This window comes from Ovis canadensis, chromosome 8 (genome assembly GCF_042477335.2).
Source record: "Ovis canadensis isolate MfBH-ARS-UI-01 breed Bighorn chromosome 8, ARS-UI_OviCan_v2, whole genome shotgun sequence".
NCBI classification, from domain to species: Eukaryota; Metazoa; Chordata; class Mammalia; order Artiodactyla; family Bovidae; genus Ovis; species Ovis canadensis.
In genome coordinates this window covers 38805001-38819920 of record NC_091252.1, presented here as the reverse complement: position 1 = coordinate 38819920, position 14920 = coordinate 38805001, and the positions used below count along the sequence as shown (strand labels likewise).

Here is a 14920-nt window from a genome sequence, read left to right as displayed (position 1 = left end):
AATGGCAAGAAGAGTCAGAATACAGCCAAGTAAGTGAGGTCTCATCCGTCTTCGGGAGAAGGCAATGGCAACCCACTCCAGTGTTCTAGCCTGGAGAATCCCAGGGACGGAGGAGTCTGTTGGGCTGCCGTCTATGGGGTCGCACAGAGTCGGACACGACTCACGCGACTTAGCAGCAGCAGCAGATTGCTGAATCTTAACAGTTATAATTTTTAGTTTTTTAAGGAGCCTCCATACCATTTCCATAGTGGCTGTATCAGTTTACTGTCCCACCAACAGTGTAGGAGAGTTCTCTTTTTTCCCTTTCTAGCATTTGTTATTTGTAGACTTTAATAATGGTCATCCTGACCAGTATGAGGTGATACCTCATTGTAGTTTTGATTTATGTTCCTCTAACAGTTAGCATTGTTGAATATCTCTTCAGGTGCCTGTTGTCCATCTGTATGTCTTCTTTGGGGAAATGTCTATTTCGGTTTTCTATCCATTTTTTGATGCAGTTATTTTTTTTGTTATTGAGTTATGTGAGCTGTTCGTATATTTTGGAAATTAAGCTCTTGTTAGTTGCTTCATTTGCAAATATTTTCTCCCATTTCATAGGTTGTCTTCTTGTTTTGTTTATGACTCTCTTTGCTGTGCGAAAGCTTATATGTTTGATTAGGTCCCATTTGTTTATTTTTGCTTTTATTTCTGTTGCCTTGGGAGACTGACCTAAGAAAACATTGCTCCGGTTTATGTCAGAAAATGTTTTGCCTATGTTCTCTACTAGGAGTCTTATGGTGTCTTGTCATTAAGTCATTTTAAGTTTATTTTTGTGTATGGTGTGAGGGAGTGTTCCAACTTCATTGATTTACATGCATATAACATGTAACATAAAACATGTTACAGTTTTAACATGTTTTAAAGCTTAACTAACTTTCAACAAAGTTAGAGAAGGATTGTAATAAGTCAAAGACTAATAGTGAGCTAAAACTGTATATTCAGATTCTTAATGTTAACCCTGTGATTAGGGTTGGTGATAAAATACTAGAGATGCTCTCCACTTTGTGGATATTGCTTTGATAATTGTTCCAGGGTTTCATACGGAAGCATTACATTTTATAGCAGTTGTTCTCAACCTTGGCTGCACATAAGAACCACCAGCAAGTTTTGAAAAGCAGTGATGCCTGGGTACTGATTTAATTTGTCCGCAATGAAGTTTGGGTATCAGGAGTTTTAAAAGCTCTGCAGATGTTTTCATTCTGCATCTTAGTAAAGCAAACCACTGCTTTACTCTTGCTACTCAAAGTGTGGCTCATGAACCTATACCATTCATAGCCCTTGAAGACTTGTTATAAGTGCAGAATGTCAGGCCTCACCTCAAACCTCCTGAATCACAGTCTGCATTTTGTTCCATATGCAGATCAAAACATACACCTATTAAAGTCTAAGAAGACTGCTTTACACTTTAACCCATGGAGTTACTTAGGAGGAATCTACCCTCCTGAGTGGCTGCAATACTTAGTGGTGAATCCTCTACAAAATTACATCAAGCAGGACATGTGAAGTTTTTGTTTCTTTGTTTGGGTTTTTACTTGTTTTACAAATGTATGTAAGGTTGGGATACAAACAATACGAAGCTCCTGGATGTGCAGGAATCTTGGAGCCCAGCTTAGCTTCCCTGTAGACTGGCACTTGAGATGCATTTATTTTTATTTCTATACTGCTTTAAATCCTGGGCAGGCTAGAACTTTCCGCATTGTATTTCTTTAGAAAACAGAGAAAGTCTTGTTAATAACTCATTCCTTAGGAACAACCCCAAAATTCAAGCTGAACTATACCCAGGCAGCTTTCTGATACTCAGCATTACTCGCTACCTTCTCCTGTGCCCAGGCATCTTTGTGCTCCTCCTAATCAAACCAGTCAGTGGTAAAGAAAATCAGTCCTGAATATTCATTGGAAGGACTGATGCTGAAGATGAAGCTCCAATACTTTGGCCACCTGTTTCGAAGAACTGACTCATTGGAAAAGACCCTGATACTGGGGATGATTGAAGGCAGGAGGAGAAGGGGACGACAGAGGATGAGATGGTTGGATGGCATCACCAACTTGATGGACATGAGTTTGAGCAAGCTCCGGGAGATGATGATGAACAGGGAAGCCTGGCATGGTTCAGTCCGTGGGGTTGCAGAGTCAGACACAGTTGAGCAACTGAACTGAAGTAACCCTATTTTGGAGTGCTGCTTTTCAGCCGCAACACACCCTGAATATTCTGCTTCTTAAAAATATTCCAGTGATTCTGTTCTGAATGGTGAAGGGCACCACCCTGAGCAGCCCAAGGGTCCGTCCCTCCTCCTCTGAAACCCCAGACTTGGCCCTGTTGCCTCTCCAGCAGCGGAGGGCTCACCTCCATCCCAGCCAAGAGCTCTGGGACCCTGCATCAGGCCTCTAGTTGCTGTCCCTTGTGATTGGCCAGTGTTTGCATACCTCCCTTCTGCCTTGATGAAATCAGTTTCTTATTTTTCATTCGTGTATGTGTGTGTGTGTGTGTTGTTTTGTTTTTTTGGGGCCATGTCACTTGCAGGATCCTAGTTCCCTGACCAGGGATCAAACCCTGGCCCTCTGCAGTAGAAGCCCGGAGTCCTGACCACTGGACTAGCGGGGAATTCTCCTCATTCTTCTCTGTTGTCACACTTTGGTGTTTTAGTAACGTTTATCTTTGTTCTGCATACTTGTATGCCCCAAGTCTCTCGTGTGTCTATGACTTCAGTACATTCCAGTGGTTCTTTCTTTAATGTTTATTTTTGGTTGCCCCAGGCCTTTGTTGCTACCAGCGGGCCTTCTCTAGTTGCGGCAAGCAGGGGCTGCTCTTCACTGTGGTGTGCAGGCTTCTCATTTCAGTGGTTTCTCTTGATGCGGAGCACAGGCTGTAAGTGTGCTGGCTCAGTAGTCGTGGTGCACGGGCTTAGTTGCTCTGTGCCATGCGGAATCTTCCTGGACCAGGGATTGAACCCGTGTCCCCTGCTTTGGCAGGCAGAGTCTTATCCACTGTACCACCAGGGAAGTCCCCAGTGGTTCTTAAGGTGTGGTCTCCAGATCGGCATCACCTGAAACATGTTAATGCAAATTCTCCAACTCACTCCAAATCCGCTGAACCAGAAACTGGTGTGAGGTCCAAGAACCTGTGGTTTAATAGGCTCAAGCATTTTGAGGCACACTGAAGAACCTATGATTCATCACATTTTCAAAGCCTGCTTTCAAGTGTCAGACTTTATGTTGTGTTACTACTGAGTTTGTTACAAATATTTTGTATGATGTATAAAACTTACTGGAGATATGGACTGACTAGATTTGCTAGTTTAAGTCATGATTCCATTTTGGGAAGGATAGTGGATGGTATAAGCAATATAGTAGTTTAAAAAGTGAGTTTCCATGAGGGAGAGAGTATCACAGGTTGATAGAGATTAATTTTTATTTTGAGGATTTACCTTTGAATTAATTCAGTCAATTGGAAATTAGTATGTTAGTGAGAATAGCTAACACTGAGCATAACAGGGACTTGTTGTTCTTGAAATGATAATGTTCTGTTAGTGGCAGTTTCTCTGGTTTTTGTGGGTTGACATTCCAGAAGGGAAACCAACTTTCGTTGAATTCATGCTTTATGTCAAGCATCATTAGAGGTGTCTTCACAAATTAGTTCAATCTTCAAGCTGTTATGAGATGTGCCCCAATTTTACTAATGAAATTGAAGCCCCAAAGTAAATTATAGTGTTGTTATTATATAAATTTAGTCAGGGAACCACCACAGTATTAGAGCCAGCAGGGAGCTGACAAGCTTCTTTACTTCTTTTAACAAATGAAGAAAATGCAAAGTTAAGTGATTTGGCCACCATTTTGCTAACTAGCTAGGACTAAAACAAACACACCTGATTTTAAATATGTATAAAATATAAATACTCTTGAGTATGGAATCCTGAGGTTGCCAGCCTATTCATTCATTAACAAATAGCTGGCTTTGTTTGGAGTTGGGGAAAACCTGTTCTTTGGGTAGAATTTTAAACATTTATCTCAAATCTCCCCCTCCAAAATGAACAGATACCACACTCGGCTTATCAACATGGCTTGCTGTAAGATACAGCGTATGTGCTTGCCTTTGCCATATCAGATATTAGGACAAGGTTGCGTAACTAGCATTTTGTATAAATCATCAGAATGCCCTTACTCTTGTATTTGTGGATTTGGAAAAATTTAGAATTCCTTCTATTTAATCAAATCAAAATCTTTCAGTTTGGTTAAATTAAAGTCTTATATTTGGAGTTAGTTGGATAAGCTTGTGTCCTTTGTAACGGCTTCTCCAAATGTTACGGTTAAACATATAAATCATTCTAAGATAGAATATATTCTAATACAGAAGTATCAGTGCTTGTACCTTTAAATTTTTCCTGTGGTCATGTATGGATGTGAGAGTTGGACTGTGAAGAAGGCTGAGCGCCGAAGAATTGATGCTTTTGAACTGTGGTGTTGGAGAAGACTCTTGAGAGTCCCTTGGACTGCAAGGAGATCCAACCAGTCCATTCTGAAGGAGATCGGCCCTGGGATTTCTTTGGAAGGAATGATGCTAAAGCTGAAACTCCAGTACTTTGGCCACCTCATGCGAAGTGTTGACTCATTGGAGAAGACTCTGATGCTGGGAGGGATTGAGGGCAGGAGGAGAAGGGGACAACCGAGGATGAGATGGCTGGATGGCATCACTGATTTGATGGACGTGAGTCTGAGTGAACTCCGAGAGTTGGTGATGGACAGGGAGGCCTGGCATGCTGCGATTCATGGGGTCACAAAGAGTCAGACACGACTGAGCGACTGAACTGAACTGAATAAGAACCACTGCATATACAGACGTGTGATTAAAGTTTCTACACAGCCTGAAAGTGGGAAGTGAGAGCAGACAAAGGGACCGTGACCTTGTTCCTTTAGATGGTCAGTGGAGTTCTACCTTTTCAATGCAGCTGTACTAAAAATACAGAGTTTCTTGTGTCCATGCCAATATCCCAGTTCTTTAACAATATTAGATAAATGCTTAATTCTGTCAGTAAGAATTGTTCTGCTGGTGCTTATTACATGACTAATGCTTGTAATGTGTTTTAACCAGGATTTTTGCAAAGTGTCAGTTTGATTTATCACATGTTTCAGGAGTTGCTGAGACTCTCTGTGGCAAGGTCAGCACCCCTTTGTTTGCCGTGTCATCAGTGTGACCGGAGGAACCCCTCCCAATACAAAGAGCTGGGATTCTTAGGTAGGGTGCAGGCCCTCAGAGTAGAGGAAAAGGAGATAGCTCCTCTTCAGTGTTTTCCAAATCTGGCTGTTAATCAGTCACTGCGGAAGTTTTTTTAAATGCAAGTTCCTTGACAACACTCTGAAGGTCATACACCAGGAATTTATTAATCATACATATATTGAGCACTTAGAGCAAACAGTTCGTATTCTAGATCCTATCTACAAAGTATTAATTCCCTGAACCCTCAGAGCAGCCCTGTGTGGTAGGTACTACTGTTTTAAGACGAGGCAAAAAAGACAGCGAAGTTCTTGCCTACATTCATGCAGCGAGGGAAGAGCAGAGCCAGGACTCTGTCTGGTTCCAGAGCACACGTTCGTAATACTCTGCAGCCCCCAGGTCACTGATGGTGTGACACAGGCAGTACGCTTCCTCCTCATCCGCCTCAGACCTGAGGATGGAGCCATGTCACCGCAGCAATGAAGCTGTTATTAGGAAGGAAGAGAGGGAAGGAGGGAGAATGTAGATGGATAGATACATAGACACTGGTTGGCAGGAATTACTAGGGATGGCAGGAAGCAGGGGAGTAAGTGTAACTATGTAGGGCTAGGCAAGGGAGGTCTTTGTGGTGCCGAAAAAGTTCTGTGTTTTGATTGTGGTGCCAGTCACGCAGATCTGCACAGGATAAAATGACAACTCTGCGACGGTCAATTGCCTGGTTTTAATATTGTACTTTAGTATAAAATGGGCTTCCCTCGTGGCTCAGATGGTACAGAATCTGCCTGTAATGCGTGAGACCCAGGTTCAATCCCTGGGTCAGGAAGATCCCCTGGAGAAGGAAATGACACCCACTCCAGTATTCTTGCCAGGAGAATCCCATGGACAGAGGAGCCTGGTGGGCTACAGTCCATGAGGTCGCAAAGAGTCGGACACAACTGAGCATTTTTCACTCATAGAGATAGGACCTCTGGGGAAATGGTGATCAGTACACAGGACCACTCTATTTTTGCAATTTCCTGTGAATCTATAACCATTTCAAACTAAAAAAATTTTAAATCCTTTGCCTCCCTTTGACAAAACCCAGGTCAACTAGAGGGCTGTCTCCTGAAGATCGAAAGATTGCTCTTGGAAGACCTTCAGTTAAGTGCAAGAAAAGTGTGGTGGCTCTGGGCAGAGCAGCAGTGTGGCAGCAGTGGTGGAAACTGACAGTGGCCACCACCAACGCAGACAAGCGTGCCCTGACTACAGAACGGGGCTGAAACTTGTTGCTTGTGTCTTGCAGTGATTCCCAAGTGACCAGTGCTCAAGTGACTAAGTAAGAACCTCTGGGGAGAGAGCTGGGTGAATGCCAAGAATCTGTCCCATGCTCAAGGATGTGTTCCAGCCACCTGTGTTGAAAAAGTTCCCTAGTTGATACCTCTTAGCTTAAGGAGCAGCTGATAAAACTGGACCCCAGTAGCATCTCAGGAATCCACCACCGTAGGGACTGTAACTCAAGCCCTTGGTTTTCACATGGTTGGTGTGACTCAGAGACAAGCTTTCTACTCATAAAAACATCCAAAGTGTATACCCTTTTCTGAATGCTATGTATAAACAAATATTACAATGAATTTTTTTCTAGTGCCTCATATTTGATTTACCAAGCTTCTTATGGAAGAAATAGAATTATAAACAGCAGCATTATTATAGTTACAAATGTTTTAGGATTCAAGGCCATTAAGTACTGCTGCTAAGTGAAGAATGGTTTTGGCTACAAGTAACAAAATCAACCAATCAACCAACAGTAGTCTATTTGTCTCTATAGTAAGAAGTCGAGACATAGGTAGTTCCTTACAGCTGGAGAACTGGAGCTGATACCTTTGTTGTTCTCTTGGCCTTTCCTTCATTGCTCCAGCCTCTCTGCATTCAAGACTGGATAAACGGGAAGGGGCAGGACCACTGGCATTCTGCTCCTGTCTGACTGGCCAATACAGTATCCCATGGCTACTCCTGACGCAAAGGAAGCTGAAAAATTGTGTGTTTTGCTTTAGATAAGAAAGGAAAATGGGGAGGGGTTGGGCGTTGGAGAGCTACTCTACAGCGTCTGCCACAGCTTTCAAATTAAATTTTATCAAGCACCATTTAATTAAATCTAGAAACAGTTGATCAGATATATAATAATAAAACTGTCAGAAAATACTGATACGAAAGTTAGGCATAAAGCTCTCCACTGTCAGTAATTACACAATTTTGTATTGGTCTTTCATTCTCTGTTGGAACTGACTCTAGATGATGAAGAACGTCTGTTCCTTCAATCAGTTGCCTATATTGGAGAAAAAAATGGGAAAAAAAATTGTCAAGTTTCACGTATACCTTACATTCTTAATTTGAGTCCTGTCTAGCTTAGCTAAGGCTACAAATTAAATTAACCTCAGTCATAAATATCTTAAATTGCTCTAGATGTGTGTACTCTATCACACTCCACACCTGCTCCGGGTCTCTCCCAGTCTGTTATCCTCACTGCCGCCAGAGAGATCTTTTAAGAATGCTAATGTAGTCTCACCTCCCGACTTCAATAATCTCCCATTATCCTTAGGATAAAGACCGAAGGTCTCTACCATCACCCACCTCCCCGCTCCCCTTGAGGGCGCCCTGCAGCATGCTCCCTTGCTCTCGACTCCAGCTGGACCAGCTCGCAGCACCTCAGCCACCCCATGTGCCCTTCCTGCCACAGCTGTCTGCTTTGCTCTTGCCTCCCACTTCTCTGCCTGGTCACCTCCTGGGCTTCCTTCGGATCCCACTCAGTCATCACTTCCTTGGGGAATGTTTCCTCGACACTATCCTGCTTCCCCACCCGACTTCTATCATGTTCCCCTTCTTTATAGGAGTGATCAGGGATAAATTTGACACCTATTTCTGTGCTTCCTGAGTTAATTTCTGATTCTTCTCTGAGGGCAGAGATCATGCTGTCGCTTAGTGCTACTCAGTGCCTGGCACAGAGTAAGCGCCTCATCGGCATCCACTTAACACATGAATTAAAGGCAGCCCAAAGCCGCGCTAGTTTGAGTCTCTACTCATTCAGTGGCCACAAGCCAGAACTCCCTGAGTGGAACTAGACTTCTGATGGTTCTCACAACTCAAAATAAAGGCAGCAGGGGCCAGAGAGCCAGCCCTAAACATAGGACTATGCCCCCTGCCAGGGTTTGGGTTGAAGTAGTGGTTGACGAGGTATGATTTCCATTTCATGATCCTTTAGGGGACGCAGTCAGTGCTGACGCTGACCATATGCTAGTCATCTCTCTCTTTTTTTCTTTTGATGGGGGGTATGTATTTTTTCCATCCCAGTTAGAAAACATGACAGAGCAGGACAAAAAGTATATTCTCAGGATAGAGAGCAGGGAAGAAACGGACAGACTCACCTTTGTCCAAAGAGGATGCGAAGCCTATTCTCCAAATTGGTTTCATAGACACTGAATGAGCACCTACTGTATGCACCTCTCCAGGTGTTAGGGCACAAGATAAATGAGGCCCTGTCCCTATATCCAGTTGTTCACACTGTGCCAAAGAGGACAAGGAAGCAGTTTGATTTTGGTAGTTGGTGGGGATTTCTGACCTAAGCCCTGAATGGGATTTTGGCAGACTGAAGGAAGGCAGAAAGTGACAAGACAAGCAGAGGCCCAGAGGGTGTTCTGGGAGGGATGGTACTCGGTCTGGCTGCAGCTCAGCCGCCATGTTGAAAGCTTCCAAATGTACATCTCCAGCCCTGGTGCAGCTTGAATCCCTTAACTTCTGGTATTGAGGAGTTGCCACCTGCCTGTCATAGAGTTGTCTTCACTTGAAACATAACTTGTCCATCTTGAATTCATGGTCTTCTCTCCCATATCTTCCTTTTTGTATTCTCTGCTGAAGTGAATGGCACCAACCATCCAACCAGTTCCAAAGTCCTCGGAGTTCCTCCAGCTCTTCACTGCCCAGGATGGTAGCCACTAGTCACAGGTGGTGATTACATTTAATTAAATTTAGTTCCTCAGTTGCACTGGCCACATTGCAGCTGCTCAGTGGCTCTATATGGCAGGGGCTATCATAATGGGCAGCACTGATCCTAGTATATTTCCATCTCTGTGGAAAGTTCTATTAGGTATCATTGCTTTAGAATTTTCCCATAACTTCACCACCAACATCTAAACAGTCATAAAGTCTTGTTGAATCTAAGTTCCAAATATCTCTTGAATTTGTATTCATTTATCCCCTGCTCATATGTACTGCCAGTGCCTTAGATGAAAACTTCATGGCCTGCTGTTACCATCACTTGTTACCTGGCCTTTCTCCCTTCATTTTCATCCTTTGCTAATTAATCCCTCACTTCTGCTAAAAAGATACTTTTTTCAGAACGAAAATCTCCTCATGTTGCTCCTAATTTAAAATTCTTGCATGGCTTCCCAGGGCCTTCAGGTGGGGGCCCATGCTCAGCAGCATGGCACCCTCAGCCCTTTGAGAGCTGGGCCCTGGCCGTCTCATCTTCTCCAGCCACCGCACTCTCCGTTTCCCCTGGGCACTAAGCTCTAGTCCGATTAAGTGACTGGTAGATAGGATACTCCCCTTACTCCTCAGGTCCCTCTCCAAAGGCTCTTCACTCCTTCCAAAACGGATTCTACTCATTTTGATTTCCACTGTGCTCTATCTGCCTAACTTCTCTATGACTTTCAGTCCTCATTTCACCTTCTCATGAGACTTTCTGTGACTCCCCCCTACTTTAGGGGTCCCTTATAGGGCGATTAATTCCTCCCTAGCACTATTCCCAACATATATCCCTTCTACATTTGTGTGAATGGACTTGTATTTTGATATTCTTTCCCCATGAAACCACTGGGCAAGGGCATCAACCAGACCAGCTGTGGGTTGACACCGCCTCCCCAAAGGGCATTCCCAGTGTTATCCTTCTGAAGACAAGGCAAGGTAATGCACCAGAAACGAGGGCTTGAATGGAGGGTCTGTCTCAAATAGGAGACGAAATTTCTATATCTCTCTGGCCTTTGCCAGCCATGTCTGAGCTTTTGGAAGCTCAGATGAAGCTGGGGGTGCTCTGTGATGACAGGGAAGAAAAAGCATCTCCCACTAGAGGCAGCCCCACAGCAGGGAAGGAGGATATCTCTGAAGGAGTTGGTTCTATTTTGTCGGATTATCTAGTTGTCTACTATGGTATTACTTTTCTGCTTCTCCCTTAACCTTCTGAAAGGTTTTGTTTAAATAGTTCAGCCCAGACTCAGCTGTTATTTGGAGGCTTCAGGGGGGAAAAAAGATATTTAGGCTAGAGCAATAAAACGATGCAACTGCCTCTCTGAGGCCAATGTGTTGGTGATAATGATTCAGTGGGAGAGATTCCCCCAAAGATGAATCACATGGGAAAAGCAGTCATCAAAAGGAGACCAAGCACTCCTCTACTCCACTACCGTACTGTAACGATCTGCGCTGGCTTTTACTAAGGAGCTGGAGGGTATTTATTGCCTTGCCCTCCCCCCTGTATTCCCAGTGCACTTTTTACAGGGCTTGCTGTCTCATGGCTCACTGTCTCACAGTTGTTGGGTTCTCTAACATGTTATAGGCTCCCTGAAGGCAGAAATTGTGTCTCATCACTCTTTCCTCAGGACTGAGCACAGGGACCAGCATTTGGTGGAAGCCTAATAAAATGCTAGGTGAATAAAAGGTCAGAAGGCCAGCCGCAGTGAAGGCTGAAAAAGATGGGGGGCCAGAGGGTGCAGGACCTAAAATGCCACTCTGAACTCCAGGCTGTATGCATCCAGGGGCGGAGATGGTGAAAGAGGCATTAAATGCTGCAAAACGGTCAGTGTGTGTTTGAGAAACGTTCTTTTCAGAAGGATATAAAGAATCTAAGTATATGGTTGAGGGCAGTGACACTACCAGAAGGTGACAGGAAGATATTTAAAAGATCTAAGAAATTGTGAGAATTATTTGGACTTAAAACATATTGAAAAATGCATTTTCAAAATCAGAATACAGTTTATTAAGCCAGGGAAGATGGAGGAAAATGCATTATTTTAGCTTATGTAGCTGTTAAAATTACCTCTTTAAAGAAATCTCCTTTGGCTGAAAATATACTTTATGCTTTTTCAACCTGGAAATATCATCCACATTACCCTGAAGGAATAATTGTGCTTAAAATTGTCCTGGAAGTTTTCCTTGGAATGAAGGGTCAGTAATTATCCCTATGGAGTAGCTGGAATAATCTAAATATTCAGAAACGTTCTGACACTTTATATATCATTTCAGGAAAGACTAAGTATTAGCTTCAACTTATATTCATTTCCATAATCAAAGAGAGATATGAAACACAGGAGTGGTGAAGAGTATCATCACCATTCATTTTAGGTCCACATGCCTATATGCTTATTGCTAACAATAAACTGGAAAATTCTGACAGAGATGGGAGTACCAGACCACCTGACCTGCCTCTTGAGAAACCTATATGCAGGTCAGGAAGCAAGTTAGAACTGGACCTGGAACAACAGACTGGTTCCAAATAGGAAAAGGAGTCCGTCAAGGCTGTATATTGTCACCCTGCTTATTTAACTTCTTTGCAGAGTACATCATGAGAAACGCTGGACTGGAAGAAGCACAAGCTGGAATCAAGATTGCTGGGAGAAATATCAATAACCTCAGATATGCAGATGACACCACCCTTATGGCAGAAAGTGAAGAGGAACTAAAAAGCCTCTTGATGAAAGTGAAAGTGGAGAGTGAAAAAGTTGGCTTAAAGCTCAACATTCAGAAAACGAAGATCATGGCATCTGGTCCCATCACTTCATGGGAAATAAATGGGGAAACAGTGGAAACAGTGTCAGACTGTATTTTGGGGGGCTCCAAAATCACTGCAGATGGTGACTGCAGCCATGAAATTAAAGGACGCTTACCCCTTGGAAGAAAAGTTATGACCAACCTAGATAGCATGTTGAAAAGCAGAGATATTACTTTGCCAACAAAGGTCCATCTAGTCAAGGCTATGGTTTTTCCAGTGGTCATGTATGGATGTGAGAGTTGGACTGTGAAGAAAGCTGAGCACCGAAGAATTGATGCTTTTGAACTGTGGTGTTGGAGCAGACTCTTGAGAGTCCCTTGGACTGCAAGGAGATCCAACCAGTCCATCCTAAAGGAGATCAGTCCTGGGTGTTCATTGGAAGGACTGATCCTGAAGCTGAAACTCCAGTACTTTGGCCACCTCATGCGAAGAGTTGACTCATTGGAAAAGACTCTGATGCTGGGAGGGATTGGGGGCAGGAGGAGAAGGGGACGACAGAGGATGAGATGGCTGGATGGCATCACTGACTCAATGGACACGAGTTTGAGTGAACTCTGGGAGTTGGTGATGGACAGGGAGGCCTGGCGTGCTGTGATTCATGGGGTCGAAAAGAGTCGGACATGACTGAGCGACTAAACTGAACTGAATAATATTCTAATAATTATTACCTGAGACATTTCTGTATTTTAAGGGCTTCCCTTATAGTTCAGATGGGTCACCTGCAATGCAGGAGACCCAGGTTCAATCCCTGGGTCAGGAAGATCCCCTGGAGAAGTGAATGGCTACCCACTCCACTGTTCTTGCCTGGAGAATCCAATGAACGGAGGACACTGGCCGGCTACAGTTTGTGGGGTCTCAGAGTTGGATGGATATGACTGAGCGACTAAGCATGCATGCACGTTCCACAGTTTAAATTGCTCAGTAACAAAAAGTTACTTGTAACTGGGATGACTGTCATCTTTCTCTTCACAGTGTTCATGGATAGTTACTTAAATGGCTTTGCCTCACTTCTGCATCTAAATATATACACATTATTAAGAGCTATGGTATTATTCACTTTCATTGACAATATACTTGAGGCTAAAGATCCACAGAAGGATGGATGATGGATGGATGGATGCACAGAACATTGTAATGGCTAAATAGTTTCTGTGTTTTTAATAGATAGCAAGCTTCTTGTGTGTTCAGTCGCTCAGTCATGTCTGTCTCTTTATGACCCCATGGACTGTAGCCTGCCAAGCTCCTCTGTCCACAGAATTTTCCAGGCAAGAATACTGGAGTAGGTTGCCATTTCCTTCTCCAAGAAAGCTTCTTATGAAATACTTATTTCTAAATATATTTGTCTATAGTATTTGTATTGCTTTTGTTTTTTAATTGTTTTTAGTTTACTCATAGGCTATGTATAATGCTCACCCAAATATTTTTGAACCACATTTTAACATATATAAATATTACATAGACAAACTTAAAATGCACATACCCAAAAGCCACATATTTTTTATCTAGATACGGAGCAGCCTGTAGTGTGATATAGAATTGTGACCCATTGCTGTGACGGCCTTTGTTGACCATTCCAAGAACTCCCCTTTTATTGTGAGGAACTGAGAAGTTTTCATCTAGAAAAGACAATACATAGTAGGTCATTAAAATATTTATTTTCTTGGCTGATTGTAACACATAGAGCACAAACAGAATGCTTGGTTACAAGGATTCGCAATCATATTTATCAGTGGATTCCAAATTGTAAATATTCTATTTGTTTCTTATAACTTTCACTCAACTGGGCTGTTAAAAAGGATAAGCTGGAAAGTCTTATTAGAACTATTTAAACATTTACCTTTAGTTTACCATTAGCATCCTTAAAAACAAGTGTGGTAAGAAAATTGATAACATAAAAGGAAAAACTTGAAATTAAAAATGTAAAAGGAAGTGCATACCTTTTTTAGGAATTAAAGTCAGTAAACATTCTTGTATTGTTTTGACAGTAATATTTTATTCAAACTACCAAGGTGATTATTAAAAATGCCTCCTTGGAGATACCTTTCATGGACAGACCCTTCCCTTCACAGCATCTTCCACAGGCCTCTATTGTAGTCTTTAAAATACTCTGTAATTGTTCACAGGTTGTTTCCTGTTTGGGAAGGCAGGGACTTTATCTCATCACACCTTTTATCCCCAGGGCCACCTAGCACATTACTTGGCATATGTGTGGCCTTAAATATTGATGAAAATAATTTATGCTATTGTTAGTAGTCTTTAAGTAAATTTTAATCTCACACCTTACATGGATTGACCAAGATTTTGTGGAAAGTGATTTTTTTTTTAAAGCAGAAGATTTAACAAGTAAAAAGAATTATACAGTGATTATCAGACCACTATTTGCAGGAAGAACGATTTCCAGCATGAAATAAGATTTGCCTCCAAACACAAAAACACAGAAGGAGGTAATAGAAGAGAAATTCAGTAAAAGTTTTCATTCAGGAACTATATCAAATTCTGGGGATAATTGAGAGATGAATATTAACTGTCAAGATTTTCCTAAACTTCAGTTGCTGACTATTCTTATTTTAAGTTTCAAAGCTAAGTCAACGAAGCCATACCCATGGTGGTTACTTTTAGCTTGTTAAACTGCACACTGAATAAAGACCTGAAATCTTATGAAATGCAAATAAAATATTATTGTATCTTTATAATTACATTGATACTCCATTTTGTTTTTTTATTGTTAATTTTGTTTTTTTTTATTTTTTAAATTTTAAAATCTTTAATTCTTACATGCGTTCCCAAACATGAACCCCCCTCCCACCTCCCTCCCCATAACATCTCTCTGGGTCATCCCCATGCACCAGCCCCAAGCATGCTGTATCCTGCGTCAGACA

The 14920-nt window shown here is 42.4% G+C and overlaps 2 protein-coding genes across 13 annotated transcripts in view; both read right to left on the bottom strand.

Annotated features, from left to right (window-relative positions):
- Positions 1-5390: 5390 nt before the first annotated feature.
- The window catches only part of PPIL6 (peptidylprolyl isomerase like 6), a 41197-nt gene continuing 31667 nt past the window's right edge, over positions 5391-14920 (bottom strand). For 6 of the 12 annotated variants that reach the window (XM_069598160.1, XM_069598161.1, XM_069598164.1 and 3 more), the window contains 3 exons: positions 13522-13657; positions 7472-7550; positions 5391-5733 (listed from right to left, as the gene is read on the bottom strand). In XM_069598160.1, coding sequence (XP_069454261.1) covers positions 5521-5733; positions 7472-7550; positions 13522-13657 — 428 coding nt within the window. In that variant the 3' untranslated portion in view covers positions 5391-5520. Of the gene's footprint in view, positions 5734-7105; positions 7253-7348; positions 9214-13521; positions 13658-14920 lie in introns of those variants that run through there. The other 6 variants (XR_011258576.1, XR_011258577.1, XM_069598165.1 and 3 more) reach the window with 4 other exon arrangements.
- LOC138444767 (DNA polymerase epsilon subunit 4-like) overlaps positions 7349-14920 on the bottom strand; it is a 24971-nt gene continuing 17399 nt past the window's right edge. Inside the window, exons 2-3 of the mRNA XM_069598173.1 lie at positions 13522-13657; positions 7349-7550 (exon numbers count right to left, since the gene is read on the bottom strand). The gene's annotated coding sequence lies outside the window, so the exon portion shown is untranslated. The remainder of the gene's footprint in view (positions 7551-13521; positions 13658-14920) is intronic.